The 12,223-nt window shown below is 48.3% G+C and overlaps 1 protein-coding gene across 1 annotated transcript in view; it reads left to right on the plus strand.

Annotated features, from left to right (window-relative positions):
* The window catches only part of PSMD1 (proteasome 26S subunit, non-ATPase 1), a 138,340-nt gene that overhangs the window by 89,701 nt on the left and 36,416 nt on the right, over window positions 1-12,223 (plus strand). Inside the window, exon 18 of the mRNA XM_063131768.1 lies at window positions 3,446-3,562. Coding sequence (XP_062987838.1) covers window positions 3,446-3,562 — 117 coding nt within the window. The remainder of the gene's footprint in view (window positions 1-3,445; window positions 3,563-12,223) is intronic.

A 12,223-nucleotide genomic window follows, 5' to 3' on the forward strand; every position in this document is an offset into this window, starting at 1 on the left:
TTTCTGGACTCTCCTGCTTACCTCCATCGTCTCAGAGTCTCCTTCGTGATGCCTCTGCCCTGTTCCCATGTCCGCTCACGTTCCCTGCGCTTGGATGGCCCTTCTGGAATTGATTCTGGTTGCGAATCACCTCTTATTTTATTTTATGCATTACATTTCTATATTGCCCAACTGCCGAAGCTCTCTGGGAAGTCCACAAAAATTAAAACCCTAAAATGCCACACGGTAAAACCTAAAACCACCAGCAGGGTAAAAATCCGAAAACACATCTCAATCAAAAGCAAAACCGACCGTTGGCCCCCATCTTGACAGCGATGCTTTGATGCCACGAGGTGCCCGGCTCCTGCACTTGCGTTCCTTCCTGGCATCTGCACGGGAAGGAACGCAAGTGCGAACTTTCGCCGCGGCGCTGAGGGGGGCAGGAACAAGGCTGCCAGGAGGACGAGGAGAGGGATGCGGGGCGCCCGAACCACCTCTCCTCCCTCTGACCTCCGTCTGGCTGCCCGTTCTTTCCCCCCTTTTATTTTTATTATCTGTATCTGCACAGCTGCGCAGATACAGATAATAATTAAAAAAGGGGAAGAGGAACAGGGCACGTTCCTCTCCCCCCATTTTTTTACTTTTTATTTTTAAAGAGGCGCGGGGCCTGTTCCTCCCCCCCTTCCCCCCATTTTTTATTATTTTTCAAGGGGCACAGGGCTCTCCTGAGGTCCGCCCCCTTCCCTGCCCAGCCCATGGCGACCAATCAGGGGGTGCCATGGACTGTGACAAGCCTCCGCTGCCAAAGAAGTCGGGGTAAGTGCCTGAGTTTTTTGGAGCAGAGTTTCCGGGGTTTGCCCCTGGATGGTTTTGCAATGGCGGCTGCCTTGGAAGGCAGCGAACTCCAAAGAGGGGCCTGTCCAGGAGATCTTAAGACCAAGGCAGGCTGGTATGGTCTTTCAGGTAGCCTGTTCCCAAGCTGTATAATAAGGCTTTATATGTCATAACCAGCACTTCGCATTCTGCCTGGAAAGAGGCTAGCAGTAAGTGCAGCTGCTGTAAGGGAGTCACATACTCCCTGTGACTGGCCCTGATCAACAGTCGGGCCGCAGCATTAATGACATAAGATGAGCCCTGCTGGATCAGACCAAGGGTCCATCTAGTCCAGCACTCTGTTCACACAGGGGCCAACCAGCTGCCGACCAGGGACCCACAAAGCAGGACATGGTGCAACAGCACCCTCCCACCCATGTTCCCCAGCAACTGGTGCACACAGGCTTACTGCCTCGCATTCTGAGCCTGCTGAAGTTCTTCTTCGTGGTCTCTATGCGTGCGTTGCGGTAGTCCAAACAGGATGTGACGAAGGTGTGCATGACAGTGGCTGGATCAGACATCCATAGGGATTGCCTGTTCCTAGCGATGTAGACCTGTTATGTCGGATGGGGCAGAAGACATTCCGCTTTCCCCTCTCTGCTTATTGCCAGCTTCTGCCAGTACTGGACAAAAATGGGCAGCCATTTGGTACATACAGTCGGAGTCTGTTTTATTTCTCTGTAATTTGTATAGGCAGAGTAATAGAACCTGCCCGGCTGCAGCTCTGTACTTTTACTGTTTATTTCTGAAACAAAAGGTTTTGAGCATCTGTTTATATCAGTATGTCTTCTGGGGCTCACATCAACATGTTTTAATGACTAAGTTAATACGTTAGAACTTAGGAGATTGGAAATGAAGTTAAGCTTTTAGTTAGACCAAAGAGCACTTCCATCACGCGTCCTCTATAAATAGTGGTGAGGTCATGCAGTGCCACAGTCCAGGCCTGGGCCAATAAACGCACAAAAGAACAACTCTGCCTTGTAAAAGGCGACTTCACATAATTAGAATGAAAAGTTTCGGAGAGCTCGTGCAGTGGAGAAAAAAAAGGCATAATACAAACAAACCCTAGAGCTGGACTTGCCATCAATGTGTGTTTTATCTGAAGTGTGGTTTTGGCTTCATGGCAAGGATCATTTAGTTCACTCCAGCCCTAAAGGGGGGCAGGTGTTATCAAGTAGATTCAGGGCATAGTTAGATGGGGCTATATCCCGGGGATCGCCCCTGTGCCTCCCTTTCCCCGGGATATAGCCCTACAATTGTAGCCCACTTTTTCCGCAGTCTCGGGCTGATCCCGAGTCCGCGGAAAGTGTGGGCGTGTGTCGCAGTTTGTCCCAGCTCCTCGTAGTTACTCACGAGGAGCCGGGAACCATGCACGGGGCACAGAGCTCGTCAGGAGCTCTGTGCCCATCAGGGGTGGGGTAGGGGGAGCGGGGGAAATCGTTAAAACTAATTAAAAAACCTAACCTTTTGCGCATGCGCGCTCATCTCCATTAAGTAAATAAAAAACAAAATGGCGGGCACGTTCCTCCAAGGCCGTCACGTGCCATGTGTAAAAAGAAGGGGAGATCTCATGATAACAATATCGCGAGATCCTCACCCCTCCGTCGCACCAGACCCGTAGGTCTACCTGAGTCCTTGATTTGAATTCTGCAAGCATCAAACCCACACATCTGGCTTTCCTTGGAAAGGCCTTCATCCTGATTTAGGTGTGTGAAGGGATAGAACTCCCACCATCGGGCATTGCCTGCTGCCTTTCCCATACAGCTCTCCCCCAACCCCACTTTCTCAGAGTTTGGAGGACTAGTTCAGAGCCTGTTCTTCGAGGAAGATGGAAGCAGGGACAAGCAGAAGTGGAATTTCCTTAGTTGGGCCGGTTCGCATGATCCAAATAAGCCACTATAACGTATTTAAATTCTGGTGCGTGCAGAGCACGGTTTCCGTACTCAACGCCTGGGCGCAGCTTGTGTCATGCGAACCTGGGCGGCATGGCTTGTTGAAGGAGAAACAGCCGCCCAATAACCTTACCAACTACCCATCAATAGCCTTGAGATGGATGGTGCTTGGGGGGAAAAAAAGGCTTCTTGATGCCTAAAACAGGCAGCATTTATGACATTAAACAAATTGATTACTTAATACAGCCTTCCTCAACCTGGGGCGCTCCAGATGTGTTGGACTGCATCTCCCAGAATGCCCCAGCCAGCTGGCTGGGGCATTCTGGGAGTTGTAGTCCAACACATCTGGAGCGCCCCAGGTTGAGGAAGGCTGACTTAATACTTTCACACCTCTGCTTCCAAGAAATACAGATCTCCTTAAGCAAAGGGTTGAATCTGACATGAAGTTTTGAGAGTAAAATGAGCAGGTGTGTGGTTGGGTGTGGGTGTTTTTTTAAAAAAATCACTGTTTTCGTGCCCTTTGCCCCATTATCAGTGTAATGGTCAAAATATATCAGTACAAGCAAACTCCATTCTGTGACCTACTTGAAGATCCTAATCTGATAATCCTGACGAAAGCCTGGCGTTTGAAAAGTAATAAGGTTAATATTCTGTGTGCTCTTTTCTCTCTCTCTCTCCCGCCCCCCACCCCCCACCCCCAGGAAGCAATTAATTTGCTGGAGCCGATGACAAATGATCCTGTGAACTACGTGCGTCAAGGCGCTCTGATTGCATCTGCCCTTATCATGATCCAGCAGACAGAGATTCTTTGTCCAAAGGTGAGTGATGGATTTTCAACCAGGGTGGCAGGCAAGAGAAATGGTCCTTGGCTGAAGAAAGTAACTCTTCTGCCACCCTGTAGCAGCTGTTGCTTTGGTGAGCGGCTTTCTTCAACGATCACATGCCGATGTGCTTTGAAAACTTGATTTTTTTGTGACGATGTTTTGTGTTCAGTAAGTTGCAAGGGACATGGATGCATGAGCATCTACGACGGATATACCAAGTTTGCCCTGAAGTCTGATCTCATAAATTAGGACCAGCCTGTTGCATCTTTCTCAGAAGACTTGAAAACATGGAAGCTTATACTCAAATGACAACAGCTTTTCAACATTCAATATGTAGAGAGGCCAAGTTCTCCGCTAACCCCCTGGAGCAGCGTTGGGAATCCTCAGGCCCGGTGTCCCACTCTGGCACTCTTGGGGTCATAGAATCATAGAACAGAAGAGTTGAAAGGGGCCTCTAAGGCCATTGAGTCCAACCCCCTGCTCAATGCAGGAATCCACCTTAAAGCATCCCTGACAGATGGCTGTCCAGCTGCCTCTTGAAGGCCTCTAGGGTGGGAGAGCCCACAACCTCCCTAGGGAATTGGTTCCATTGTTGTGCTGCTCTAACAGTCAGGAAGTTTTTCCTGATGTCCAGCTGGAATCTGGCTTCTTTTAACTTGAGCCCGTTATTCCGTCTCCTGCACTCTGGGAGGATCGAGAAGAGATCCTGGCCCTCCCGTTAAACCTTTCAAGTCCTTGAATAGTGTTATCATGTCTCCCTTCAGCCTTCTCTTCTCCAGGCTAAACATGCCCAGTTCTTTCAGTCTCTCCTCATAGGGCTTTGTTTCCAGACCTCTGATCATCCTCGTTGCCCTCCTCTGAACCCTCTCCAGCTTGTCTGCATCCTTCTTGAATTGTGGAGCCCAAAACTGGACGCAATACTCTAGATGAGGCCTAACCAGTGCTGAATAGAGGGGAACCAGTACCTCGTGCGATTTGGAAGCTATACTTCTATTAATGCATCCCAAAATAGCATTTCCTTTTTTTGCAGCCACATTACACTGTTGGCTCACATGACCATGCCCTCTTTTCCCCAACCACTGGTGGTTCGGTGGTTTCCCGTGTTTTGCAGTTTTTTTACCCTATTCTGAAGGGTTGAAATGCTTCTCCTAAGGTTTAAGTTACTGGCACCAAGAGCTGTAGGCTAAAATATGCTGGTATTTTCGGGGAGACGGACCCCTTTTGCTCCACCCACCACAGGAATGCAGCCCCCAAGAGCTTCTCCAAATTGAACTGAAAGTTTCAACAACCCGGTCTCAAATATAGGGTGCAGGCACCCAGGAAGCAGAGACCAGGAACCCCCTGGACAAAAGTCCAACGCTTCCTGTCTAAGTACAGTTGCTGCTTGTCTTTTCAGCTAGCCAAGGGTTTTCCTCTAGCAAACCTGTGCTGGAATTTTTCTTGTTAGGTTCAGTTTCAGCTCCCATAACCAGTAGCTGTTCAACGACCACGTCCTTTGGTTCCATTTCTCCGATGAGTTAAAACTTACATTGAGCAGAAGCTCTTTCCAGTTAAAGTGTGCGGATTGGTGAACCATTACTTAAATCCATAATTAGGGGCATTTTATTCCAAGCTCTGCAGCTGCCTTTTGGATAATGGACATTGCATCATTGATTAGGTCCATGAGAGATTTACCCTAGTAACAATTTGAAATAAGTACTGGATTTGCCTATTATTGATTATATATGTGGGGGGAGCTAGTTCAAGACGTGGTCTGTATTTCATTGCTAATTTAGATCTTAACTATAGCCTCGCCTTATTGGTCTGATTTTAATTTGCAAAAGGAAACACGCTAGGCTTGCTGAAGGTGCCTCAGAGGTCTGTTGCAGGTCACAGGTTTTCTAGTCTAACAGTTCATGATTTTATAGTGCAGCCTTTCCTGGCCCTACAGAAGCAGATGTTGTGCGCACGCATAGGAATGCCATTGCTCTAAGGAGCTCTATGAGCGGAATTTGGATTCATGCAAACTCCTGGAATGTTGGATTATACACAGTTGGAGTGGGTTGAGGCAGGCTGGTACGGATCTAATAAACCAGCGCAAGGAAACAACGCCCAGCAAGAATCAAGAGTTGGAGGGGGACCTTGTTGATCAGAATTCCCCAACCCTGGTGCCCTCCAGATGGGTTGGATTGCAACTCCCAGCATAGGAATGATGAGAGTTGCAGTCTTAACACATCTGGAGGGCACCAGGTTGGGGAAGGCTGTAATAGGTCATCCACCCTCCACTACCTGCCCCTAGGACAGGATAACCTGCATCTAAAGAGTTCTTCACAGATGCCTGTGCCATATTTTCTTGAAAACCTACAAAGGTGGGACGACTCCTAGACTTGCTGTTCTACAGTTCAAGAAGGAATTCAAGAATCCACAATTCAAGAAGGACACAGACAAGCTGGAGCGTGTTCAGAGGAGGACAACCAGGATGATCAGGGGTCTAGAAACAAAGCCCTATGAAGAGAGACTGAAAGAACTGGGCATGTTTAGCCTGGAGAAGAGAAGATTGAGGGGAGACATGATAGCACTCTTCAAATACGTAAAAGGTTGTCACACAGAGGAGGGCCAGGATCTCTTCTCCCAGAATGCAGGACACGGAATAACAGGCTCAAGTTACAGGAAGCCAGATTCCGATTGGACATCAGGAAAAACTTCCTGACTGTTAGAGCAGTACCACAATGGAACCAGTTCCCTAGGGAAGTTGTAGGCTCTCCCACCCTAGAGACATTCATGAGGCAGCTGGACAACCATCTGTCAGGGATGCTTTGAGGTGGGTTCCTGCATTGAGCAGGGGGTTGGACTCGATGGCCTTATAGGCCCCTTCCAACTCTACTATTCCATGATTCTGTGGTTTTCCCCGCCCCTTTCTCTTTTGCTGACGTAAACGTCCTCCAACTTGCACCTCTTGATGTTTGCTCTTTGTACAGTGGAGAGGGTGGGCAAGTTTTGCACCTTCTCTTAACTCTACACGTTCTCTTCACGTGTAGTAGTCTTTTTCTCTCTAGGCCGAACATAAGCAGTTCCTTTCCCTTGTGCTCCTGGTTTGTCTTCTAGATTCCTTACATCTTTGCAATGTTGTCAACTTCTTGATCTGTAGTTGCTGTTGAGAATTCTGGGGCATGATCCACCAGATGGGACCAGTCCCTAGTGGGCCACCTTCAGCACTCAAGACCTCTCTTCGGGTGCAAATGGGAATAGGCGTGTACAACACTGGCTCTTTCTACGTCTAAGAGTGTAGCGAGAGTGAGAGGGGAGGATCGCAGACTTACCTGCATCCATGATCCTCCCTGGGGGTCCAGATGGAAGCACGACATCCCGGAAGGGAAGCAGGATGTCATGTCCGCCATTTTTTTTAAAGAGGCAGGAACCAGGAGTGCAGTTGTGCTCCAGCGAAATGTAAGCAAAAGAAAGCCCTGCCCCCGCTGCCCCCCGATGTTCCTGGACTACCCCCGCCCCGGCTCCTTCCCTTTGCTGACCCCCGCTACTCATGGAGAGGAGGGGAAAAGCCGGGACGGGCGCCTACACCGCCTGCTGTTATCCCAGGAAAATGGAGGGCTCGTCCCTGCCTGCTCCCGGGATCCCCTGTGCATCATTTTTGTCTGTCTCTTCTGCCAAGACTCTTGTTCATGCACTGGTTATTTCTCGGTTGGACTACTGCAACCTTCTTCTCTCTGGCCTTCCTTCTTCTCACATCAGTCCGTTGGTTTCTGTTCACCACTCTGCTGCTAAGATCATCTTCTTGGCTCGCCGCTCTGACTGTGTTACTCCACTTCTGAAATCTCTTCATTGGCTTCCAATTCACTTCAGAATCCAATATAAACTTCTCCTGTTGACCTACAAAGCTTTTCACTATCGAACTCCTTCCTATCTCTCCTCTCTCATCTCACACTATTGCCCCGCTCGTGCTCTTCGCTCCTCTGATGCCATGTTTCTCGCCTGCCCAAGGGTCTCTACTTCCCTTGCTCGGCTTCGTCCATTTTCCTCTGCTGCCCCTTATGCCTGGAACGCTCTTCCAGAACATTTGAGAACTACAAGTTCAATCGCAGCTTTTAAAGCTCAGCTAAAACTTGTTCCATTGTCGAGCTGCTCTAACAGTCAGGAAGTTTTTCCTGATGTCCAGCTGGAATCTGGCTTCCTTTAACTTGCGCCTGTTATTCCGTGTCCTGCACTCTGGGAGGATCGAGAAGAAATCCTGGCCCTCCTCTGTGTGACAACCTTTTAAGTATTTGAAGAGTGCTCTCATGTCTGTGCTCAATCTTCTCTTCTCCAGGCTAAACATGCCCAGTTCTTTCAGCCTCTCTTCATAGGGCTTTGTTTCCAGGCCCCTGATCATCCTGGTTGCCCTCCTCTGAACACGCTCCAGCTTGTCTGCATCCTTCTTGAATTGTGGAGCCCAGAACTGGACGCAATACTCTAGATGAGGCCTGACCAGGGCCGAATAGAGAGGAACCAGTACCTCACGTGATTTGGAAGCTCTACTTCTATTAATGCAGCCCAAAATAGCATTTGCCTTTCTTGCAGCCTCGTTTTGGCTGACTGAGGACCTAATTAATCCACAGTTAATCCACAGTTTGTCGCGGCATGTGCCAGGCATATTCCATGGCCATTTTGAATATTCATTTCCAGGTCAGGTTAAACAACCCACAGCTAGCCTACAAGAGGGAGTCAGAATGACTCTTTCCAAACGGCGCCATGGTGCATCTTGTGCTTGGATTTGTCATCAGTGCCATGGCCTGACCGGGATAGGGCCGTGATAAATAGACACACGCACCTCTCCATGTGGGGAAGTGTGTCCAAAAGGGAGACGCTTCTTTTGATTCTGTGGAGCAGGAAGGTAGTGCGAGAGCAGCAATGGTAGAAGTGCTCTTTTCATGTCCTACTTGTGGGCTTCCGCAGATCATCTAGCACAGCCTTCCTCAACCTGGGGCGCTCCAGATGTGTTGGACTACAACTCCCAGAATGCCCCAGCCAGCTGGGGCATTCTGGGAGATGCAGTCCAACACATCTGGAGCGCCCCAGGTTGAGGAAGGCTGATCTGGTAGGTAACTGCAAATGCTAGACTAGATGGATCGGCCTCTGTAGCCTAGCAAAGCAACCACGAACAACCCAGGGTTCTGGGTGTGCACATATCGCCAATCCAGAGATGATAATAATAATAATAATAATTTTTTATTTATTTGTTACCCACCTGGCGGGGTACAACACTATTAAAAACAACCTAAAATACATAAAACTAATTCAAACATTTAAAACCAGTGCATCATTAAAAGCAGCGCACCATTAAAAAAGGCACCTTAAAATTCAGCTGGGTAGGCCTGCCGGAAGAGATCAGTCTTTATGGCTTTCTTAAATTCCGGAAGACCGTTAAGTTGACGAATCTCCTCCGGCAGGCCATTCCACAAACTGGGAGAGGCAGAAGAAAAGGTCCTCTGGGTAATAGTTGTCAGCCTTGTTTTTGTTGGCTGGAGTGAATTCTTCCCAGAGGACCTGAGTGTGCGGGAGAAGGCGATCCCGCAGGTAGCCTGGACCCAAACCATGTATAGGGCTTTAAAGGTGATAACCAACACGTTATACTTCGCAACTTCAGAAACCATAGCAAACCATAGGTTATCTTTCTGGATTTGTTCATTGTTAACAGACCATGGTTTGTTAGCACAGCTGGGACCACCCATCATGACAACCTAGAATACAAGAACACACACCATGGATTAGAGTTATGTGCGATCCTGGACATTGTAGTGTTCTGGTGAGTCTTTTAGAAATTCTGCCCCTCTTAAACTGCACTTTCCATTGTGTGTTCACTCTCCATGTTACGTTATTGTAAGTGTTGCGTTGTGTGCTAGAGTACACACTCAGTTCACACAAGGTGAGGCCAGCAAGCCTGGGTGACACGCCTTCAGACTTTCCCCAGAACTTCCTGACCCTCGATTTCAGATAGCACAGCATTCCTCAGTAGAAGGGTTGACGTGGACTCCAGCAGCTGGTATGTGGGAAATCTGAAAGACGCTGCTTCTGAGCAACATCACATAGTCTGTAAAATCTGACAGTTGCAAAATGAAATGTTAAGGTGCTACATTTCCAGGAGTTTCTTTGCACTTATAAGAATGAACCACCCTGACAGCTAGAGCTATAAACCAAATTTCTGACTCAGCTGGCCCCAGGCAGGGGGTGGGGGGGCAGGATGACGCAGCCCTTATGGAGAAGTATTTCATTATTGCCTCTGTAATAGGTTGGCTTTGTTTAGCCTGTCTGGCAAATCCTAGTGGGTGGTTGTTGACTGCTTCTTCCACTTCCTCCAGGAGTTTTCTTCTAGAAAGGGGTGTTCTGTGCGCTGTTTGCATAGCAGTTCAGTTGTATCAGGACATTCAGAGTTGTGGCTCTCAAAGTTGGTCTCATAAGGTGCTGGAGAAACTATTGGACCTCCCCCCCAGAAGGCATGTCAACCGGTCCAGGACTGTCAATCCCTGTAACGACTTGTTAGCATTGGGAGAAATAGAGCAAGAATTTTGTCATTAGGAACTTTTGTTCTAACTTTAAAGCAGCAATGGAGGCCTACAAGCTGCAACAAGCCCTGTCCCCAGTTTGAAGCAGTTGGCCGGCCCGGTGTCATGTCTAGCCCTGCTCCCCACTGGGTTGGAAGAAGGTGTTTCAGGTGATCAATCAGAATCAGACTCTGAAGTAGAGGAGTCGGCACCAGAAACAGGGCAGCCTGTACCAGTGGGGGAGGAAGCTCTCATGGGCTCTTCACCAGCTGGGCGTGAACCCTCACCAGAGGTTATCTTCTCAAGGGCAAACAATACACAGCCAGTGGGAAGCCAACATTCTTCCGAGGGGGAGAGCACAGAGAGGTTAGCCGATCCGAGAGTACGCAGCCGACTAAAATGGGCGGAGCTAAAGGAAAGCAAGAGAAAGTCAGCCCGGCTGGCGTCCCGTCAGAAGCTGCCTCAGAACTAGTCTCTCTGAAGTTAATGCATCTTGGGAAAAGGCTTCCTATTCTTCTTGAAAGGACAATTGTCTCGCTTAGTTTGCATAGTTTTGCCTAGGGAAAAGTTCCTAGAGATTAGATTCTCTCTCCAGGTGAGAAAAGATGTTTGTTGCCTGAATAAAACTTTGTGGATTACTTAGCAGGCTCTCGTTATTGTCTCCCAAGAAGGAAGGAGGTTTTTGAGAAACACAGCACCCAGTAGTGTTCCTTGAGCAGCTTTGTTCAGGGAATTATGTTGGCCAGGCTAGCTCATTTTGAAGAGGCCAGCACCCCTCCCAGCACAAAATGAGTGGACGGCCCAGAGGCCTCGCCTGATTTCTCACGGGGGTTTCTACTAGGTCAGAAGTAGCATCTCAAGGAGCGCAAAGGCGTTGCTTCTGTTCAGTAGCTGCACTGTACTAGCTCCTCTACTCTTATTTTTTATGTAATGTTTTCATAGATTACCTTTCAGCCATAATGGCTCCCAACGCAGTTTACAATGAAAACAGCTCACAGCTGCAACCATTCAAATCTAAAAAAATAACTTGCAAAACCAATAGTGAAAAGGTTTACCAAACGGTAGGACCAGCAGAACAGTTTTAAAAAAAATAAAAATCTTGTGTAATTTCACATAAGGCACGTAAGGTCACACTCTGCTCTGGAAAGAGAAGTGAGGTTGTAGCTGCCAAATTTCCAGTGGCAGGAGTTTGAAAAAGTAGGGGCCACCAAAGGAAAAGCCCTGCTCCTTGTTAAGGACAGTCAGACAACTGCAACTGGTGAATTTCTGAGCAGCAGCCGTCACGTTCAGTTTTGCAAACGTCCTTCTTAGTCCTAAATGAGGGTGCCAGAGAATCATAGAATAGCAGAGTTGGAAGGGGCCTACAAGGCCATTGAGCCCAACCCCCTGCTCAATGCAGGGATCCACCCTAAAGCATCCCTGATCCAGCTGCCTCTTGAAGGCCTCCAGTGTGGGAGAGCCCACCACCTCCCTAGGGAACTGATTCCATTGTCGTACTGCTCTAACAGTCAGGAAGTTTTTCCTGATGTCCGGCCGGAATCTGGCTTCCTTTAACTTGAGCCCATTATTCCGTATCCTGCACTCTGGGAGGATCGAGAAGAGATCCTGGCCCAAAGAAGCTTTTGTGTTATTCTAGAGGACTCTTGGAGACCCTATTTTGTATTTTCCCAGCACCCTGGTCTGAGATATATTTTCCTGTTATATCCGGGGAGTTGGTGATAGTTGAAGTGTTACTTCTTCTTTTTTTACTTTGTGGACCCGTGAGCTAGAGGAATGGGGATGAGTGAGTGTTTATTTCCCCAAAGTTGCAGATTTATTTTTCTATCTTGAGCCAGACTTGCACATCCTCAAACCACCTGCCCTAAAGAGCCGCTTCAATAGGATGAAACGCCTGGACTTGATCAGAATTCAAGCGTAAGGCCCATACGCTGTTCAGTGGTGAAGTGCTTGTTTTGTGTGCCGAAAGCCTTAGATTAAATCCCTGGCATTTCCAGTTAACAGGATCACTGGCAGCAGAGCAGGGGGAAATCTGTCTTAAGAACCCTTCAAAGAGTAGATAAAGAGGGTAATGCTGTTAGTCATGATTGCTGTATATTAGTTCCAGTATCAGAGGCAGCAATGCCTCTGTATACCAGTTGCTGGT

The sequence above is a fragment of the Elgaria multicarinata genome, chromosome 8 (assembly GCF_023053635.1).
Source record: "Elgaria multicarinata webbii isolate HBS135686 ecotype San Diego chromosome 8, rElgMul1.1.pri, whole genome shotgun sequence".
NCBI classification, from domain to species: Eukaryota; Metazoa; Chordata; class Lepidosauria; order Squamata; family Anguidae; genus Elgaria; species Elgaria multicarinata.